The following is a 21974-nucleotide window of genomic DNA, read 5'->3' on the forward strand; positions in this document are numbered from 1 at the left end:
GTATCCAAGGCTAGTCGGCCCAACGTGTCTAGACCGTCAGTCACAGCACAGATGTATTATCTCTCGGCTTTCAGGGAGGGCACCACACCGGCTTTATCTCATCGTGTAGAAACCAGCAGATGTCAATTTAAAGTTTTAATTGATTTGATCATGTAGGATTTTAGATTTTGCCTGTTGTTTAATGACAACTCTCGCAGCCTATAACGGTTTTGCTAAGTAATAAAAACTTGTAACACTTGAAATAAACAAACAGTGTGACACAACACGCTCAGCAAAATTGCCCTGCCGCCATCTTATGTTTCGTTGCACAATGCATTGCAAGAATAATCAGTACAGATTGGAAGTACTCAAACACTTCCATTCCAACATTGCTTCCCTGAGCAGGAAACTGAAAAAAGACAAGAATATGAAGTTAACCAAAAACACTTGTGTTCATTTTTTGCCTTTACGCTATCTATTCTATTTTCTATCTCTATTATAATGGTGCAAAGTATACAAAGCTCAATAAAGTTAATTGATATACATTTCCTTTGTTTTAAGATGATCTATGTAGAACTCCTGAATGGTATTCTATTCAGTACCAGAGTACATCCTCTGTGGGCAGAACTGGACTATGGCTCCGTCCAGGGTGAGAGGGGCCAGCACTACTTTGTAGATGTCTCCACACATGATCTCCAGCACGTCACAGGTGTTTCCCCTGAGGGGAGGGGTGCAGGTGTTGTGTTGGACTGATTAATACAGACACCTAAATGTGTTGACAAATATACTGTTCAAGTTGGTGCTATTTCTTTCCATCCACCCTATCCCTATCACCAGGTCTCATTTTCAACCTCAAGGGACTTGCCTGATTAAATGAATGTTAAATAAAGCTAGATTCGATGCATTTCCTGAAGAAAATGTGTGTGCTTGCTAACCAACACCCCCCCCCCCCTTCTTTACGTGTGATCTGGCAGACAGTGAAGTCGTCTCCCTGTCTGTTCTCAGGGTCCCGGTGTAACAGTATAGCTTCCGTCCCTCTCCTCGCCCCTACCTGGGCTCGTACCAGGGACCCTCTGCACACATCGACAACAGCCACCCCACCGGGAGTTGCCCTTGATGCAGTAGGGGGTCCCGGCCTCCAGACCGGTGGTGTTGAGCGTCACCCTGCTTTCTGAGCCCTCCATGATGATGTTGATTGTGTACAGGACAGCGTGGACCACTGGCTCCCACCACACCATGTTGGTGTCATTGCTGGGTGAGGTGGAGTTGAGCTCGGGTGCTGCAACCGCTGTAGGAGAGAGACAGCAAAAATACATCTTATTTGAGGTGTGTATTTGTTTGTCTGTATTGGGGTGTTTATGTTTTGAATTGTATTTGTGTGATAGCCTACTTATCACTTTCAATTAAAAAAATGTACTATTTTCTGTTCTGTGGGAACATTTTCATATAACAAAACTGTAAAGTGCATATTTTATTTTGGGTGGGATGGTACTGTTGTGTGCGAGTGTAATTACAATGTACTATATGACTGAGATCTGAGACTGACTCTCTCCAGCTCTACTGCCTCTAAAGAACATCAAACCACTAAACCACAATGGATGAAACTGCTGCTGTATTGTTTTGGTACATGAAGAAACCCGATAGGCTGACTAACTCAGTTCTCAACCCAGTTAAGTTTATTATTTGTGTTCATGGAGAGGGGTCAGATATAATTATCCCAGATACAGGATAGATAACTTTCACCCTTAGGGCTTTAAGATCAGGTATGCAGCTACTCTCCTTTCTTAGCTTTCATTTGTTCTTTCCTTCCCCAACAGTCAGTTAATGTGAGGTACAAGGGACAATACCTGTCTTTGCTACTGAAGGGAGGGAAGGCTGGCTCCTGCCTCCGTGGATGACGGATATGACACTGAGAGTGTAGTCGGTGTGTGCCTGGAGTTCTCAGCCCGCAATCAGAGTTACTGTATTCAAATCTGGAACATATGACAAAATATTATAAACTGGGTGCTATGAGCCCTGAATGCTCATTGGCTGACAGCTGTGGTATATCAGACCGTATACCACGGGTATGACAAAACATTTATTTTTACTTCTCTAATTACGTTGGTAACCAGTTTATAATGGCAGTAAGGGACCTCGGGGGTTTGTGGTATATGGCCAATATACCATGGCTAAGGGCTGTATCTGGGCACTCCGTGTTGCGTCGTGCATAAGAACAGCCCTTATCCGTGGTATATTGGCCATATACCACACCCCCTCGTGTCTTATTGCTTAATTATAGCACTACTAGTGCATACATGTACTACAATATATTATAATTTATTTTAATAATCATGATTTTTTTATAAATCCACTTTCATCCAACCATCATTATATTCTGCAGTTGAAAAATATAGACAGTTTAGTAATGTACATGTAATGTTGGAAAAAGATACAGTGCATTAGGAAAGTATTCAGACCCCTTGGCTTTTCCCACATTTTGTTACATTACAGCCTTGTTCTGAAATTGATTAAATGAAATGTTTTCGTCATCAATCTACCCACAACACTACCCATAATGACAAAGTGAAAACAGATTTTTAGAAATGTTTTTACATTATAAAAAATACAAATACCTTATCCCACAGTTGACAGAGCATGTGAGCAATCGGGGGAGAAGGGCCTTGGTCCTTGGAGGTGACCAAGAACCCGGCGGTCACTCAGACATGGCTCCAGAGTTCCTCTGTGGAGATGGGAGAATCTTCCAGAAAGACAACCATCTCTGCAGCACTCCACCAATCAGGCCTTTATGATAGAGTGTCCAGATAGAAGCCTCTCCTCAGTAAAAGGCGCGACAGGCCACTTGGAGTTTGCCAAAAGGCACCTAAAGACTCTCAGACCATGAGAAACAAGTTTCTCTGGTCTGATGAAACCAAGATTGAACTCTTTGGCCTGATTGCCAAGCGTCATGTCTGGAGGAAACCTGGCACCATCCCTACGGTGAAGCATGGTGGTGGCAGCATCAGGCTGTGGGGATGTTTTTCAGCATCAGGGACTGGGAGACTACTCAGGATAGAGGGGAAGATGAACAGAGCAAAGCACAGAGAGATCCTTGATGAAAACCTGCTCCAGAACGCTCAGGACCTGTCAGGGAAAAATTCGATACTTACCTGATTTGTTTGATATTAATAGTAAACGGTTATATATTTAACTAAGAGTAAAACTGGCCTGCTAATGCTAAGTTTTTATGGTGTCCACTCTAACACCCTGCAGCTAGTCTGGGTGTTGAGGACATGGGTTTTTACTAGAGATAGCTTGAAGCTGATGATTGATGTCTTGGTGATAAAAAAAAACAAACAGCCACATTCCAGTCTATCATTATTGGTGCATGTGAGACATATGTGTCATGACGTGGCCCTCTTTGGGTATAACGAGTGCCTTCCCCCTCTCTCCCTCTTACACACAGGTTCTGTTATCGCAGGTCATAAATTCCTGGAGGAGACTCTCTCCCTCATGCAGTATATAGAGAGAAAGCTTCACAGTAGAACAAAGGATTTTTTTCTACATCACAGAACTTGAGAACTGAACAATATCCATGTTTTGGAGAATGTGTAAACGGTCGGTGGAGAAACCAGCTACGACCAGTCCATTTTGTTTAATGATTGTGACCTCATGAAAGACAATACAGCCATATTACCATAACTCTGTTTATACAGGAGCCTCCGTTATGAGGCTTGCATCTAATTATAGTATAAAATGAATGAGTAAAGATGAAAATATTTGTGAAATTGTGTAATGTGATTTTAAACCTTTAATGTGAGAGAATTGTATTCCCTTTCTAGTTTAACTAAGTCATTGGCCTGCCCCATGAGCACAGACATTGATCTGGCGTCATGGGACAGCCATCTTCTACTGTTACGAATATAACCCCCACCTGAAGGAATTCCCTTTAGAACATGCGTACCTCGATCACAGAGGGGGCGAAGGTTTGAGTAGAGACCATAAAAACCTCAGTATAAGCTAAGGTTGTAATGGTTGTTGAAACTCTGAGACTATCGATTCCGACAGAATAAGAGACAATCTTCGATACTAATTACTAGTCTGCAGCTAGAAGTTATGTCGACCTGAAATGCGAAGACCGACAACCACCGAAACAGCTATTTACATTTACATTTAAGTCATTTAGCAGACGCTCTTATCTATAAGAACATTTCTGAATGGGACTCTGAAGTATCCATTCTAACCACGAGAGACTTCATGGGAGCAGAGACGATCAGATGAACTTTCCAACAGAAAGACGGACGATTCCAACAGAGATCACGACGACACACTGAGCGTAAATATATATTAATTGCAATTATTCCCGAATGAATGAGCGTTCATGTGCAAAGGATTAGCATTTCAATCAATATAATTATCAACTGTGTAATGACTTTTGTCTTTCACGCCCTTCTCAGTCCACACCCACTTCCCTTTGTCTACCAAGTCGCCATATCGGCTTAGCCCACTAGGGAACATCCCCTATCATTTCCTTGTAACCATACCTACTTTTTGTTTGTTTGTTTGTTTATGCATTTCTGTGATTATTTAGTTAGTAAATAAATGATTAAGACAATTGATGTATGGATGATTCATAGTGAAGGCTGGGTTCGTGCAGATAACCAACAACTTACGATGTTTGGAATGAGACTGACGTGAGGTAAAGAATAATTCATTAATTAAAAGACTAATTCATCAGATATTAAAATATCTGAAAGTTATATTAGGAAAATGTTTACTTTGTAATCTGAAGATTTTCCTTGGTGCCCCGACTTCCTAGTTAATTACATTTACATGATTAGTTTAATCACGTAATAATAATTACAGAGAATTTATTTGATAATATAACAGTCTTCACTTTAATGATGACAAAGACACGACATATGTCTCCGGTCAAACTGGGCCTGCATGCTATAGATGAGATAGAGATAGCCTCAATGGTTCTTAGACATCCTGGCATCTGGGAGACAACACCAGAGGCAGATGACCAGAGGATGAACCCAAAGTGGCTTATGGTGCCCCCCAATCTATATGGGAGGGGTGGAACCAAGCATTCTGGGCATTAGCTATATAAACTGTGCATTGTCTGTGAAGGGTAGACAAGACTGTTGGGCTGACCGTTTCATTATTGCAATAATTAATCAATATTAAATTAGGATGATTGTTTGAAGAAATGACCAAGTCTGTCTCAGTACTGAATTTCTACGACAGACCTCAGACTGGGGTGAAGGTTCACCTTCCACCAGGACAACGATCCTAAGCAAACAGCCAAGACAATGCAGGAGTGGCTTTGGGACAAGTCTCTGAATGTCATTGAGTGGCCCATCCAGAACCCGGACTTGAATCCGATCTAACATCTCTGGAGAGACCTGAAAATAGCTGTGCAGTGACGCTCCCCATCCAACCTGACAGAGGTTCAGATGATCTGCAGAGAAGAATGGAAGAAACTCCCCAAATACAGGTGTGCCAAGCTTGTAGCGTCATACCCAAGAAGACTCAAGGCTGTAATCGCTGCCAAAGGTGCTTCAACCCTTTACAGACCCTTTACTTTCAGACCCTTTACCGAGTAAAGGGTCTGAATACTTATGTAAATGTGATATTTTTTTTATATACATTTGAAAAAAAATCTAAAATCCTGTTGTTGCTTTGTCATTATGAGGTATTGTGTGTAGATTGATGAGGGGAAAAACAATTTACTATATTTTAGAATAAGGCTGTAACGTAACAAAATGTGGAGAAAAAAAGTGTAGGGGTCTGAATACATTCCGAATGCACTGTAAATGTTGTACCTGATGAAGTTGAACTCTGAAAGTGAAAACAGAAGAAAAAACATTTTACTACAAGAGAATGTGAAACAAATAACATTAAACAATGTTCATACCATAGGAAATGTTATAAAATTCATACAAGCACTTTTCTGGAATGAGTGTGCCCTACTCAAGGCTAATCTTACAGTATACCTGATGACAGGTATGCCAGTCAATGAGCCAGTGTTCTCTCTAAATAGCTCATTCCTTTTCCTCCAACAGACTATCCATGTTTTGCTGACGTTATGGCAATCGTACTGTATTGGAAATCTGTGATACATTTTAAGCCTACACAAATAGCACTAGTATATAGCAACACAGTAAATAAAAATGACCTGAGAGCCTATGCCCAGCAAGGCTCCCATTCTGCCTTTCTCTTCTTGATGTTATCCTTTTCTGGTGTTTCTCTCGAATAGTTGAGAGAAGTTATTTGGGAACTGCTTCACGTTATACTTTTTTCTTGAACATATTTCTGATCTGTGTTGGTTGGAAAGAGGTAGAGGGTGCTCAACCAACGTGAGTAGGGGTGCAACCTAAACATGTGTAGACATCATTGGACAGGAGAAGGTGCAACGCTTGCTCACCATAAGAAAATTCTTAGTTTGGTTAGACAAGTTTAAAGGGTTGACAGATCAGCGTTCAATGGCCTTCTTCAGATTCTGTGTTGGTTGAAATACTGTACCTATATGTGTCACCGCCCGCTGCAGCGAAGCACCCAATCATCGGCGTGGCCAGAACAGTTACCTGCAGGCAGCTGTACCTGTTAGTAGGCTAGATCTGTTATAGAGGTTGCTTTGGTGACAATGCCACATAGGCTGATGGTTAAAACTGGCACAACTTGATTATAATAAACAACATCAACAAAAAAGTATTTTTATGGCCGATTGCATTTTTTTTAATGTAGAGTGCAGTCAACATATTGGAATTAAATTCTTCTAAATGGGGTTTAATCATATGCTACATTCCAGTGGTGGAAAAGGTACCCAGTTGTCATAGTAAAAGATACCTTAATAGAAAATGACTCAAGTAAAAGTGAAAGTCACCCAGTAAAATACTACTTCAGTAAAAGTCCAAAAGTATTTGGTTTGAAATATATTTAAGCATCAAAAGTAAATGTAATTACTAAAATATACTTAAGTATCAAAAGTAAAAGTACAAATCATTTAAAATTCCTTATATTAAGCAAACCAGATGCCGCCATATTATTGTTTTTTTAATTTACAGAAAGCCAGGGTCACATTCCAACACACATAATTTACAAACGAGTCCACTAGATCAGGGGCAGTAGGGATGACCAGGGATGTTCTCTGTTTAGTGAGTCCACTAGATCAGGGGCAGTAGGGATGACCAGGGATGTTCTCTGTTTAGTGAGTCCACTAGATCAGGGGCAGTAGGGATGACCAGGGATGTTCTCTGTTTAGTGAGTCCACTAGATCAGGGGCAGTAGGGATGACCAGGGATGTTCTCTGTTTAGTGAGTCCACTAGATCAGGGGCAGTAGGGATGACCAGGGATGTTCTCTGTTTAGTGAGTCCACCAGATCAGGGGCAGTAGGGATGACCAGGGATGTTCTCTGTTTAGTGAGTCCACTAGATCAGGGGCAGTAGGGATGACCAGGGATGTTCTCTGTTTAGTGAGTCCACCAGATCAGGGGCGGTAGGGATGACCAGGGATGTTCTCTGTTTAGTGAGTCCACCAGATCAGGGGCGGTAGGGATGACCAGGGATGTTCTCTGTTTAGTGAGTCCACTAGATCAGAGGCGGTAGGGATGACCAGGGATGTTCTCTGTTTAGTGAGTCCACTAGATCAGGGGCAGTAGGGATGACCAGGGATGTTCTCTGTTTAGTGAGTCCACCAGATCAGGGGCAGTAGGGATGACCAGGGATGTTCTCTGTTTAGTGAGTCCACCAGATCAGGGGCAGTAGGGATGACCAGGGATGTTCTCTGTTTAGTGAGTCCACTAGATCAGGGGCAGTAGGGATGACCAGGGATGTTCTCTGTTTAGTGAGTCCACTAGATCAGGGGCAGTAGGGATGACCAGGGATGTTCTCTGTTTAGTGAGTCCACTAGATCAGGGGCAGTAGGGATGACCAGGGATGTTGCCTTGATAAACGTGTGAGTTGGACCCTTTTCCTGGCCTGCTAAGCATTCAAAATGTTACGGGTACTTTTGGGTGTCAGGGAAAATGTATGGAGTAAAAAGTAAATTATTTAGAAATGTAGTGAAGTAAAAGTAAAAGTTGTCAAAAATATAAATAGTAAAGTAAAGTACAGATACCCCCAAAAACGACTTAAGTAGTACTTGATAGTGTTTTTACTTAAGTAATTTATGCCACTGCTACGTTCACTATTCTGAACACAGAAAACTACAATTTCTCATAATTCGGACTACAACAGACTACTCGCGCGCAGTTGGACGCACAAAGTACGGGACAGGGCAAGCGCCAGTGGAAATTGGAAAAAAGAAACAAGATGGCAACTGTTTCAGAGCACGGGCTAAAAAGAGTAGTTTGGCAAAGTAAGTGAAACTGAAGATGGCAACGTTTAGCTACTGAAAGTATCGGGCTTATTTCGAACTAATAGCTACTTAAATTATGTTATTCAGTTGAACTTTTGCAAAGTTGTGTTGTGCTCCTCTGACTTGTGACAATGGAATGTCAACTAGTCATAACTTCTGATACGGAAGTTTGCAAACTAGCTATGTGTCCGTGGCCAAAGAGTTCCGAGATGAACTTTTAGTGTGTTCAATTTTGAGTGTTAATCTACTTGGTGATTACAACTGCAATTCTTAGTTATACCATATAACTTGTTTGCACATGAATAGCAATGGGGAACCCCATCCAATTTGGTTCGTTAGCTAACCATGTTAGCCAGATAGCTAACTTGCTAACGTTAGCTAACTCTACCAAGCTATACCTAGGTAGTTAGTAGCCGCAGCTGTTCTGGGCAGACGGCTAGGTCATTGTATACACATCACCATTGGTCAGTGCACTGTCAACAAATATGAAAATAAAATGTCTATGTGGGTTGGCTTTAAATAAGAGAAATAAGATATGTAATTGTTTTGCCGGTTAGATCATTTGTGGGAGCGGGCAGCTTTCACACGGTCTATAATAATGTAGCCTAGGGGCTGTCAACTATAACAGTACAGTATTTGCGAATTGCCATTCTTCTTTCAACTAGGAATAAAGGAAACGATCATCGAGGATTGCAAGAAGTCAGAAATATGGAAGGTAGGAGGACTGGATCTGTTTATTGCAGACATTGACTGCATTCCATCACGTTACATAAAGCCCATGTAATGGGTTAAGTTCTGTATTCCCGACAGCATACTATCCAGTCATTGTTTTGATACAATACATTGTCAAGCAGCAGTGCTATGCTGATGACTTACATCTCTCTTGTCTTATGTGCCACGTACATCTCTCTTGTCTCATGTGCCACGTACATCTCTCTTGTCTCATGTGCCACGTACATCTCTCTTGTCTCATGTGCCACGTACAACACTGACTGAATCAAAAGGTGTCTTCATATCAAGGTCATAACATCTTTTCTTTCTCAGATATTGATATTGGACCACTTCACCACCAAGCTTCTATCTTCATGCTGCAAAATGTCCGACTTGATGCAGGAGGGAATTACCAGTATGTCGCACTAATTGAAATGATCATTTCCATAGATGTCTACTGCTTGGCCTTGTCTCTGGTCATTAGGGATTGTAACTAGGATTTCAAACCATAAATTTTACTTTGGTTGTAATTGGAGAACTACATTGCAAGTGGTGGAAGTTTTTGCACATCAAAGTGACGCTTCTGTTTCATGGAGTGGGGGTATAGAAAATATTAGATCCCTGCAAGGCTGTGTTTGGTTTATGTGTAAGATGAATATAAGAATGTGTCCCCACCACAGCATAAGAATGACTAACATATCGTTAGCGTAGAACTGCTTATGTACAAATAGCCCAAGGCTACTTTGAATATGTTTTAAAGGCCCAGTTCAGTCAAAAATGTATTTCCACACTTAATTTTCACAATTTTACAGTATTATTAAAAAATATGTTAATGCCATTTTAGTGTAAGAGAGATTGCCCTTGGCTAAGAAGCTATTTTTGTGTCCTTACTGTGATTGAAAACAATCACAGTAAGGTACTTCATTGTTACCCAGAAATTATTTCATTTTGAGATTAAAACAGGACCTTTAAAACAGTTAAAAGTGGTATTATTGATATCTGCACCATGACCTGAAATGAAACTGAATTTTCTCTTAGTTGTGGAGGACCTCTACAAAAGCAGAGAGCCTGTACTAGAAATGAAGGCTATCTACTTCATGACCCCGACAGCAAAGGTTTGACATTAGATATCTGTACACCATACCCAACTTCAATATTGAAATGTCTACATTGATCATCATTACAAACAAAACAATACAACTGTTATTGATGTGTACTAAGTTTGACAGTGCTGTGAATGTGTATTTGTAATTAAATATTTCCATACTGTGCTTAGTGTGTGGATGCCTTCATTGGTGACTTCAAGTTGAAACCCAAGTACAAAGCAGCATACGTTTATTTCACTGACTGTAAGTATATACTGTAGAAAGGAGAATTTAGTCTTGATGCAAATCATTAGAAAAGGGTAGACCAATTTCATGAGTTGATTGGAAATTCTGGTACTTAATTTTTTTTCCCTCTCCAGATTGTTCGGATGAGTTGTTCAACAAAATGAAACTGTACTGTGGAAAGTATATACGTGTATGTAAGGAATTAAACATTTCCTTCTTGCCCCAGGAGTCACAGGTAAGTGGTTGTTCTTCTCAGGCTTTCTATAATTATCTGGTTTTATTCCTGACACTGACTCTTACAAAATCACTTCTACCATGTTGGTTAGAATATTCATGGTTGTTGGTGTGTGAGTGTCTTCTGGTGCTGGACTTCGGTGGGGGGAGAAAGGGATTACAAAACCCTGCATGGGCATTGCTTTAAAACTTTTATGATGTAATACGCTGACGCAATCTGTCAATGCTATGATTCTCTTACGGAAAATCTGAATTGTGTAACACTTGTAGGTTTCATTATATTCAAAATTCCTGTTTTATTGGGTGAGACAGTTAGATGTTTATCAGTTAAGAATGGAGGACTATGGGAAGATTTAGTCAGTTATTGTGTGTTATTGGCACCTAGTATTTGAGAGTGAAACTGAACACAATGAACTCAGTCAAAAAATCTTGGCGTTCATAAATGGCACACACACAATGACATTTCTGGATGTTCCTCTCATCCATGTGTAACATCATAATAATCCTATTATTAAGTTAATCCGAGTAGAAACAAATCACCACAATACAAAGTTAATTTACAAAGAATCATTGGTACTCAAAATGTTGGTCCAAATTGAGAATTTTCTTGTTGGAAAATCTGATCAGAATATGTAGATAAAGCTGCATTACACATGATCGGTGTATAGCAATCCTTTATGTTTCAGGTGTTCACTTGTGATAACCCTGGGGCCTTCCGCAGTATCTACAGCCCTCACTGTAGTCAGGACAAAGGGAACACATTGGAGACTCTGGCAGCCCAGATCGTCACTCTCTGTGCCACGCTGGACGAGAACCCAGGGGTCAGATACAAGAAGTGAGTCAGGGAGAGGAGATAAGAGCTTCTGCTTTCTCAGTTTACACCACTCCTGACACACCTCCTTCTCCTCAGCCCCCAAGCACATTCTGAGCTTTTGATTCTTTATGGGAATATGTATTACAAAGACCGAAAGGAATTGCATTATATAACTGTCGGATATAATCTTTTTACTATAAACATCTAAAGTGTTCTGTGGCCACACCTTGATTGTTTACTCATAGGAAAGAGTCAGTCACTGACCCACAACATTTGAATGAATAATCATCATACACTTTGTCATCCACGATTAAATCGGGGAGGCGACTGTGGATCTGCCTCCGTGCGTTTGTTTGCATGTTAGTCACACATGACATCTCAGACAGCACTGGGCCGATTTGGACCAAACTTGGGTGAATGATGCGTCTTGCCATAGAGATCCAGCATTTACAAAATTACACTGATTGGCCTGAGGTGGGAGCTATAATGATTAACTGAAATGTGTTAGTCGTGCGATATCTCAATTGGCCAATCATTTGTGGGGGGGGTAACATGTTTAATGTTGCCTTGTTTATTTTTATGTATATATTTATTTATTTATTTATTTGACTCTGCTGTTCTGTTAGTAAGAATTTTTTTGTAAGGTTTATCAGAATCAAACAAAAAATGTTTGTCACCATCTATGACGGTCATAAAGTATATAACTCGTGCATAACCATGTGTTTTGTCAGGGAGACCATGTTGGAGAACACCACTCTGGATAACGCCAAACAGCTAGCAGCACTGGTGGATTACAAACTGACTAAGCACTACGATATGGATGACAATGGCAAGAAAAAGGTGAGGCGGACACCTTGCCTGTTGTCAGCAGGGAGTTGACACAATAAATAAGGACTTAACCGAGAGCGTTAGAAAATATGTTATGGAAATAGCTAGAGATGACGGACACCAGCCAATAGGCTACATAAAGACTATGATGGTATTGCCCTAGATGTTGTTTTGAAGTATTTAGTTGGAAGGTTAGCATGGTAATTTGTGTTAGTTTGTGAGGCTAGTGAGGCCAGCCACATACTGTAATAGTACAACACTACAAAGTAATTGACACCTCTTTCTGTGTGTGTTGTGTTTTCCCCTCAGGGAAAGACCCAGGCCCAGCTGTTAATCGTAGAGAGGGGCTTTGACCCTGTGACCCCCATCCTACATGAGCTGACCTATCAGGCCATGGCCTACGACCTTGTCCCAATCAAGAACGACACCTACAAGTGAGAACCCAGCTCAGTCCCAGTACAATTTTTTTTATTCAGATGACCATTAGCCCTGTATGGCTCAGGTAGGGCATGGCACTTGCACTGCCAGAGTTGTGGGTTGGACTCCCAGGGCTCCCCAGGTTGGACTCCCATGACTCCCCATATATAAAATGGATGCACGCATGACTTTAAATCGCTTTGGATTAAAGTGTCTGTTGAATGGAATATATTTATTATTATGAAAAAAAATATTATTGGTCCTGTGGTCCACTCTCCCTTAGCGACCATTAGTCTTCCTGTAGTCCACTCTCCCTTAGCGACCGTGGTCTACTCTTCCTTGAACCCCTGCCTTGTGTTCTGTTTTCTTGTTCTCACTTGTTCTGGAATGTCTGAATGGGTCAAAAGAAATATGGCAGACTTTCTGTATTCATTTAGAGGATAGCTGCACAGTAGCTACTCCTAAGACATTTATACAGTAGACACAAAGTAATGTCTCTTTTGGCTGGCTATGTACTTTTCTATGTGCTGTATACTGTAAACATAGACATACATATAATCCACCGCCATGATGATGTAAGACAAACGTTGTTCGTTCACTTGTTTCTCTGTCCAGATACAAGTCTAAAGATGGGTCTGAGAAGGAGGCCCTGCTGAATGAGGATGACCAGCTGTGGGCCAGACTCAGACACATGCACATTGCTGAGGTGTCAGAGTAAGTATCCATTTTAATTTTACAGTTTTTTAAACCTCTGAAATAGTTATACTGAAGATAATTTGTTAACTATGTGCTTTATATTCTAGACAAATACCTAAACTGGTGAAAGAAATTTCTGCCAACAAAAAACAGCCCGATGGAAAGGTAGGTGGCCATTTTAGCGTCTCCCTCCACCTCTGTTCTACTTGAAACTAGAAAGATTTTCTGTATCTGGTTTTGTCCTCTCCCTCCCTTGAGTTCCCATCATTATTTTCTTCTCATCAATATTTTAAATATTTTCTAGATCACAATAAGCGGTTTATCCCAGCTTATGAAGAAGATGCCCCACTTCCGCAAGCAGATTGCTCAGGTACGTAGCGCCAGGTGATCTGGTCCGCGCTGGTTGGCTCATTCTGATTGTTCTGCTCTGGTTAGCTCCTTCTGATTGGTCTGATGGGGTTGGGTTTGTGATGCCTTCGAGGCCCAGTGTCATGTAGTGCTTTCTTCGCCTGGTCTCTATGGAAACGATACTGTGGATAACTGATCATTCCCCTATTATGTGACTGGGTTTATATGGAAATTAAAGCTATTCACTTATACTGCCATGTGATTTTTAGAATAAAAAACATCAGCCATGTTTCAATGTCAACCACAGAAAACGGTCCATCTGAATTTGACTGAAGACTGTATGAACCACTTCCAGAAGAACGTGGAGAAACTCTGCAAAGCTGAGCAAGTATGTTTTATGCTGTCTCATATGTATGGCCAAAATGCTACTGTTGTACTGTACATGTCCCTTCTGTATGACCTTGTGCTTTCTGAGTGATGTTATGTCTTCGCTGTCCTATAGGACCTGGCAGTAGGGTCTGATGTGGAGGGTGTGAAGGTGAAGGACCCCATGAGGACACTGCTCCCTGTCCTGCTGCACCCCCATGGTACCTACGACAAGATCAGAGCTGTTCTCCTCTACATCTTCAGCCTCAACGGTGGGTCTGCTGCTCTGACTCACCCTCCGCCTTCACAGTCTGTCTTTATATTTACATGTGATCATTTAGTCGCTTTTATATGGCATCTGTTACATTGAAAATGTAATGAGTCTACGGTTTGAAAATGGAAAGTCATTCATTCCTTATTTGCCCCTTAACTAAGGAATATTCTTTCAATAGAATCTCTTTTAATTTTAACTTGAGTCAAATACTCTTTTTAAAAACATTTTATTTTTGGTTCTGAACAGGAACAACAGAGGAAAACCTGAACAAACTCATCCAGCACGTTAAGATCGAGGAGGATCGAGAGTTCATTCTCAACTGGAGAGAACTGGGAGTCCCCATCATATCTTCGGTAAGTGAGACTTATAGGGCATACTGTACATAGTCTGCTAGATCTTAGCTGGCTCATAGCCCAGGTGGATTCTATAGTACTATCAGTGTGTATTGTATAGTAGTGTGGCACTTCACTAGTTTTATGTGGTTGTGTACTTTCTTTCAATTCTCATTTTGTATCTTCTTACCTTTAAACAGGGCTATTATTTATTGTTATGTTCCTCTTTCTCACTCTCTCTCTCCCTCCACCCAGCCAAGCTTCTTCCCAATGCGTAGGTCATCTCGAAGGGACCGCACTCAGGAGGAGACATACAGCCTGTCCCGATGGACACCTGTCATCAAAGACGTGATGGAGGTCAGTGTTAATGATAACAATGATAAACCGTTTCCTTATCTCACAGAACAAAACTGTGTCACTTAGCTTTTCTCGGGGGCAGGGGGCGGAAGGGAGGGAGTCACGGGGGAGGGGGTCACGGGGGGAGGAAGGGAGGGGGTCACGGGGGGAGGAAGGGAGGGGGTCACGGGGGGAGGAAGGGAGGGGGTCACGGGGGGAGGAAGGGAAGGGGTCACGGGGGGAGGAAGGGAGGGGAAGGGAGGGTGTCTCGGGGGGGAAGGGAGGGGGTCACTGGGGGAGGAAGGGAGGGAGTCAAGGGGGGAGGAAGGGAAGGGGTCACGGGGAGGAAGGGGTCACGGGGGAGGAAGGGAAGGGGTCACGGGGGAGGAAGGGAAGGGGTCACGGGGGGAGGAATGGAGGGAGTCACGGGGGGAGGAAGGGAAGGGGTCACGGGGAGGAAGGGGTCACGGGGGAGGAAGGGAAGGGGTCACGGGGGAGGAAGGGAAGGGGTCACGGGGAGGAAGGGGTCACGGGGGAGGAAGGGGTCACGGGGGAGGAAGGGAAGGGGTCACGGGGGAGGAAGGGAAGGGGTCACGGGGGGAGGAATGGAGGGAGTCACGGGGGGAGGAAGGGAAGGGGTCACGGGGGGAGGAAGGGAAGGGGTCACGGGGGGAGGAAGGGAGGGAGTCACGGGGGGAGGAAGGGAGGGAGTCACAGGAAGGGATGGGAATCGGGTCTCATATTCACAAAGTAGGAGTGCTGATCTAGGTTAGGTTTGCCTTTAGATGTAGATTACATGGACAGGGTGGACCAGACCCTTGATCAGCAGTCCTACTCTGAGACATGTTGTGGTGTTCTGGGTGACAGAAATTCCCTGAATGTTAAGAATGGGTGAGGTGAGTCAATGCAGTCTGTTTTGGATGTAGGGAACCGAGGGGGATAAAGGTTTTGGGGGTGGTTTTAGGGTCACAGGAGGGTGGTGGGATTAGGAAGGGGATGGGTGAGGGGAGGGGGAGACCTATGATATGTCAATCGTCACTCAGTGCTCAGTACACAGTCCCTTTCTGGGTCACAGTGGATCGAGGCTCTACAAGCGCGACCCATAACAATACAACTGATTCAGGATCAATTCTCCTAATGGCTGATACCAGCCCAAGTATAACTATTATGAACTAAAGCTAAGCAACACAACCAGCCTTGGACCTACAATAAGTGACCAAATGTCCTGGGCCCATTGTCCAGTGACTGCCTCCCCACCATCATGATGACTGAATGAGTTATAGTGTAAGAATACTTTTTGTGTGGTGTTCCAGGATGCTGTGGAGAACAAGCTGGAGACCAAGGAATGGCCACACCAGTCAGAGTGCCCAGCAGCCTGGAATGGCTCTGGGGCTGTCAGGTAAGATTCAACATTCTTTAATTATCACACAACTGTAGTTGGTGGTATTTGCTTTTGGTAAAGGGTGGTAACAAAAAAGTGCACATGATTGACATTCATAGACTAATTGTAACCCAAAGGATGGATTGGGGTTGAGGAAAGGGGTTATGGCTTTTACATAAGGAGCGTTGGCACTCACACTTAACTCCATTCAGAGGCTTCTCCCATCCCTGGGGTGTGTTATGACTGGATGTCACAATGACTGGTCCAAATCGTTACTGCGTGTCAGTTACAAAAGATGATCGCTTTATAGTCTAGGTCTAGGATATGGTTCTGTTATAAATTACAACACTTACAAATACAGATCTGATTAAGTAATGGAAAAAATATGATAACGTAACTATTATTAATGAAGGCTCTCCGTGTGAATTCCAATCTGACTCACACTGACACACACCATCCATCCTTCTCTCCTCTCCCAGTGCCCGTCAGAAACACAAGGCCAGTTCTCAGGATGAGCGGAGGAGTGGCTCCAGGCTCATCATCTTCGTCATCGGAGGGATTAGCTACTCAGAGATGCGCAGTGCCTACCAGGTCACACAGTCCGTCAAGTCCTGTGAGGTCATCATAGGTGTGTAACAGCAGCAACTCTACGTGCTGTGCTGCAGGGCAGTGTGGGTGAATCTCAATCTCTTGTTAGTTGCATCCTCTCTCATCGCCTCCAATGTGATCTTCTCCAATGCAAGGAGAGAGGACACAAACAATTGAAGACTTTTGTAGATTCAACCAACCATTCTCATTGTCCTTAACTACAGCCCAGTAACTGGACTATTGCTTGACACCCCCTGCTGTACATAAATAGTAGTACAAAAACAGGAGGTGATGAATGGAAAAATAAATGCTGTACACTATGGTTCAGTCTTGAGCAGGGGTACATCTTTCACTGGGGACGGGGGCCACATTTTGAAATTGCATTTGTCTCACCCAGTTTTATAATTGGAATGTGATACAAAACGGGGCAACTGTGCTTTAGGACCATGCGGACGCCTCCGAGCGGTCCGGTAGGCTGTTTTGGAGTAATTTTTTTTTCTTTTATTTTTTTCCCTAAAACCAAAGTTGCGCCCCTGGTCTTGAGTGTCAGGCAAAGTAACACTACAGAATGTTCTTCATCTGTGTGTCCTTTTATTTTGTTATTTAACAAACATGTCTTTTTTTTCTTCTCCAGGATCGTCCCACATTGTGACCCCCATGGAGCTCCTAGATGATATTCAGGCCCTGAGTAAACCAACCACCACCAAGGAGACCTTTACAATAGTGAAGGAGTGACCCACCCCGTACCCCTTCCCCAAACATGACACCCTCCCACAAACCTGAGCACAGAGCACTCAACTTCATCAATGGAAGACCGAAGGGAATTCATATTCTAGAGTTTAGTCATTAGCTATGTGTATTATTAATACTTAACTTTGGAACCTGGTGCATATTTGTAACATAACCGTTGTGCCCTACCCTAAAGTGCATTTATTACCTTTTTATCAAATCTGTGTGTGCGTCTCAAATGTCACCCTTTATTCCATAAAAAGTGCACTACTTTTGATCAGGGCCCATAGGGCTCTGGTGAAATGTAGTGTACTACTGGGGAATAGGGTGCCATTTGAGATGCACCTGTGTGTTTTTTTTTTTCTAGCTTTAAAACACTCAATGTTCCATGTTGGAAAGCTTCTGAGAAATGCTTAGATGTAATTTGGGTGAAAAGATATGAAGCTAAGCTAATGTACATATGATGTAAGCACTGTCTGCTAGCTAAATCCTCTCTCCCCTCCATTACTGTTTATTTTGTCATAGATTATTTACATTTTCTTGTATTGAACTGCCAATGAATAAATGGCCGACGTGGTTCAATGGTGTCTGTTTATTATTTGGAGTGATACTCACTTTGCACATACACCCCCTCAGTTATTCAAAATACAATGTGCACCTCTTTGGGTCCCCGGGAACAGGATTGAGAACCACTGCTCTAGAGTCATCTACTGAAACGCTCATATTTATCGATGTTTTTTTAAACATGTATGATTCATCACCAATAGCATCAATAATAGAAAGTTGATATATGGTGATACTGGCGATTGGGAGGTTTTGAGGAGACGTATGAAGCATCTGAATAATGAAGACAAAGAAACAGATCAGAATGCCTCATCAGAACAACAGTAATGTGATCCTCTGCAGCACATATACTCAAAGCCAATCCTCTCCAGTGGGCTGCTACAGAAAGGAAGCAGAGGTTCAATAGAGAAGGCAATAAGTGCAGCAGGGTTTTTTGTCTGAGGTACCTGGCGGAGCTGGGACATGGGTATTGAGTGAACAAAGTGTTCTCAAACCTGAAAAAGAGACAATGCTGCCCCCCCCAGAGGATATGAGGCTTATATATCAAATCTGTCCTACTTTTAGCAAGTCTCCAAAAAAATACAGTATCACAGCCATATTGTGTCCATTGATTGTTGAAGGTGAATCATTGCATTGGCTTGTATAGGCTATATATGTTCAGCACTTGTATTATACAAAATGATATATATGATGGAAGGGTATAGTCTGATCTTTAAGTGAGGAGAAAGTGAATGTAGGTAAGGGGACATGTGTGGCCACACAGACTTCTGTAAGGGTTGGCCTGCTTTTGGCCTGTCTCCTGTGGTATGCAGTGCTAGTGCGCCCCCTATTGACCTTTGGTTAGAGGAGGAGGTGTGATGGTGTGGGGTGCTTTGCTGGTGACACTGTCAGTGATTTATTTAGAAACACTACCTTGTCAAAAATCAACTGATTGGCATACACATTAAGACGGAAAGAAATACCACAAATTAACTTTTAACAAGGCACACCTGTTAATTGAAATGCATTCCAGGTGACTACCTCATGAAGCTGGTTGAGAGAATGCCAAGAGTGCAAAGCTGTCATCAAGGCAAAGGGTGGCTACTTTGAAGAATCTAAAATATATTTTGATTTCACAGTTTTTTGGTTACTACCTTATTCCATGTGTTATTTCATTGTTTTGATGTCTTCACTATTATTTTACAATGTAGAAAATAGTAAAAATATAGAAAAACTCTTGAATGAGTAGGTGGGTACAAACTTTTGATTGGTACTTTATATAATAATCATCTTATCGAAGTAACTTGGAGTCACGCGATGTGTGGTCCTCCCAATACGACTCGTCGGGGAAGCATGCAGTTTAGGCTACGGAACCCAAACCGGCTGCGCGCGTTCGCCATCGTGCATACATTTATTTTGTCCCCCTACACCAAACGCGATCACGACACGCAGGTTAAAATATCAAAACAAACTCTGAACCAATGACATTAATTTGGGGACAGGTCGAAAAGCATTAAACATTTATGGCAATTTAGCTAGTTAGCTTGCACTTGCTGGCTAATTTGTCCTATTTAGCTAGCTAGCTTGCTGTTGGTAGCTAATTTGTCCTGGGATATAAACATTAGGTTGTTATTTTACCTGAAATGCACAAGGTCCTCTACTCAGACAATTAATCCACACATAAAAACGGTCAACCGAATAATTTCTAGTCATCTCTCCTCCTTCCAAGCTTTTTCATCGTTTAACTTATATGGTGATTGACATCTAAACTTTCATAGTATTACCACTACAACGGCAACAGTCGTGGGTATAGGCAATGAGGAGATGGCACATGGGTACCTGCTTCTACAAACCAATGAGGAGATGGGAGAGGCAGGATTTGCAGCACGATCTGTGTCAGAAATAGGAATGACTTCTATTTTAGTCCTTGGCAACGCAGACGCTGGTTGATGTGCGCTAGCAGTGTGGGAGCAATAATTTAAAAACATAGATTCCTACATTTATTTTGCAAGTGATGAACTTCACATGATGGTTGAAGTGCAAAGTAATGAGAGTGATGCTCCCTTCCAATAAATATTGATGGTCTTACTCTGGTGACATGACCATCAACGCTTGGCTGCCGTTTGACAAATAAAAATAATCTTGCTCTTTTATCCATAATAGTCTATACGTGATACATTGTAACTTTATAGCCCGCCTGCGTTCTAGCCAACAGCGAGATTTCCCCTGCACCCTGTTTCCTAGATCGCTCGCTATATAGGGCAACCATTTTTTTGAGAAAACCATCAGTAGAGTTGAAAATGCGATGGAAACCCATTTAACTTGTATTTTTTATTCGGTACATGGGAATTTAAAAGTGCATTATGTCATCACGCACATCCTTTCATCTGCAACAAGTCAATTCGATGAAAAAACGTCACTGGGAAAATGCGCATAGGCTATTGATTTTGTGCGGATTTTAGAATGTTCGCATGAAAATCTGTCGCCAATTGGATGGAAACGTCCAAAGTCCGCGACCATATATGTTATGGTAACACGTGGGCCAGCAGGGAGCACTTCCCTGGGCCAGCATTTATTTTTTAATAAATAGATCAAAGAGATTGAACAACATGAATTGAGATATAAAGCAATGCATTAAGTGGTCTTGCATGTTATTACTTCCATTCACCTAATCCAGAGGCGTCTGAATCAGATTGAATATCTTACTCAAATAGCCTACTGAACACACGACTAGAGTGGGCAACAGACCTCCAAGTCTACTGTTAGTAGTAGTAGTCTAATGCCACCTTTGTTTCAAAGTAACCTTGAAAACAGCAACTGTAGAATAAAAGTTACAATGTATCATGTTGAAATGTATGAGGTATATGGAAATGTAATTGGTCATGAATGCAGTAGCTCGGTTTCCATCCAATTTGAAACGGATTTTCATGCGAATATTCTAAAATTGGCATAAAACAATATGCGCATTTCCCCACCAGAGATGTTTCCATCAAACTGATTTTGCGGATAAAATGCTGTGCGTGATGACATAGTACACACAAAAATAACATTTGCTGTTAAATTTCCCTGTACCGAATGGAAAATACAAGTTAAAAGGTGTCCATTGCATTTTCAACTCTATTGATGGTTTTGTCACAAAAACTTTTGCATTATATAGCAAATGTGTCCACTCTGGTCTTGGCACGTGCGCACTAGCCAACAGCTCGCAGACTACCTCCATTATGATAATATTATGGATAAGAGCGATATTAGGCCTATTTTTATTTTGTCAAACGGCTGCCAAGCATCGATCATTATGTCACCAGAATAAGACCCTCGATATTATCATAACTCATTTCATCTGTAGTATAATAATCTGCATGCTTTCACGAGTCGAAGAGGGAGGACCACACACAGCATATCAACGCGTGACTCAAAGTTTAATGATGGTTATTATCTTTGCACATAAAGGCGTTTTTGACCGCCATTTGTCGCATAATGAATTTTACCGACACGAACAGATCGCACCATGTCGAACGAACAAATTGTCGACATTTATAAAAGTGTACCGGTTACTTAAAGTTTCCATCATCCCAGTCGTTACTTTTAATATGTCAGGTAATTCATCCGCATGAAAAGGTATGATGGAAACATGGTTAGTGTAAAAATTAGGCGTGGCTTAGTTTCTAAATCTCTAACGCCATTGGCCAATGTATTTTTTGGGGGAGGGGAGATAAATAAGGAGAG

General features: G+C 42.0%; 2 protein-coding genes across 2 annotated transcripts in view; one reads left to right on the forward strand and one right to left on the reverse strand.

Moving 5' to 3' along the window:
* Positions 1-1217, reverse strand: part of LOC115157900 (fibronectin type III domain-containing protein 7-like) — a 32753-nt gene extending 31536 nt beyond the window's left edge. The window contains exons 1-2 of the mRNA XM_029706234.1: positions 1081-1217; positions 582-697 (exon numbers count right to left, since the gene is read on the reverse strand). Of these exons, the coding sequence (XP_029562094.1) occupies positions 582-697; positions 1081-1217 (253 nt within the window). The remainder of the gene's footprint in view (positions 1-581; positions 698-1080) is intronic.
* Positions 1218-8217: 7000 nt separating this feature from the next.
* stxbp3 (syntaxin binding protein 3) lies at positions 8218-18287 on the forward strand. The gene is made up of 19 exons (XM_029707906.1): positions 8218-8320; positions 8986-9035; positions 9365-9446; positions 10070-10146; positions 10308-10380; positions 10497-10597; positions 11283-11431; positions 12142-12250; positions 12548-12672; positions 13271-13369; positions 13459-13516; positions 13656-13721; positions 14007-14087; positions 14202-14337; positions 14586-14692; positions 14927-15028; positions 16321-16406; positions 16868-17016; positions 17611-18287. Exons 1-19 carry the CDS (start codon positions 8275-8277, stop codon positions 17709-17711), a joined length of 1797 nt encoding a protein of 598 aa, XP_029563766.1. The 5' UTR covers positions 8218-8274; the 3' UTR covers positions 17712-18287.
* Positions 18288-21974: the final 3687 nt, after the last annotated feature.

This window comes from Salmo trutta, chromosome 22, assembly GCF_901001165.1.
Source record: "Salmo trutta chromosome 22, fSalTru1.1, whole genome shotgun sequence".
In the NCBI taxonomy this organism is placed as follows: Eukaryota; Metazoa; Chordata; class Actinopteri; order Salmoniformes; family Salmonidae; genus Salmo; species Salmo trutta.

Coding starts and splice junctions, on each gene's coding strand:
- stxbp3 (XM_029707906.1), top strand. CDS start 8,275: ATGGCAACTGTTTCAGAGCACGGGCTAAAAAGAGTAGTTTGGCAAA. Junction 10,598..11,282: donor TCTTGCCCCAGGAGTCACAG/GTAAGTGGTTGT, acceptor TTTATGTTTCAG/GTGTTCACTTGTGATAACCC. Junction 12,251..12,547: donor ATGACAATGGCAAGAAAAAG/GTGAGGCGGACA, acceptor TTTTCCCCTCAG/GGAAAGACCCAGGCCCAGCT.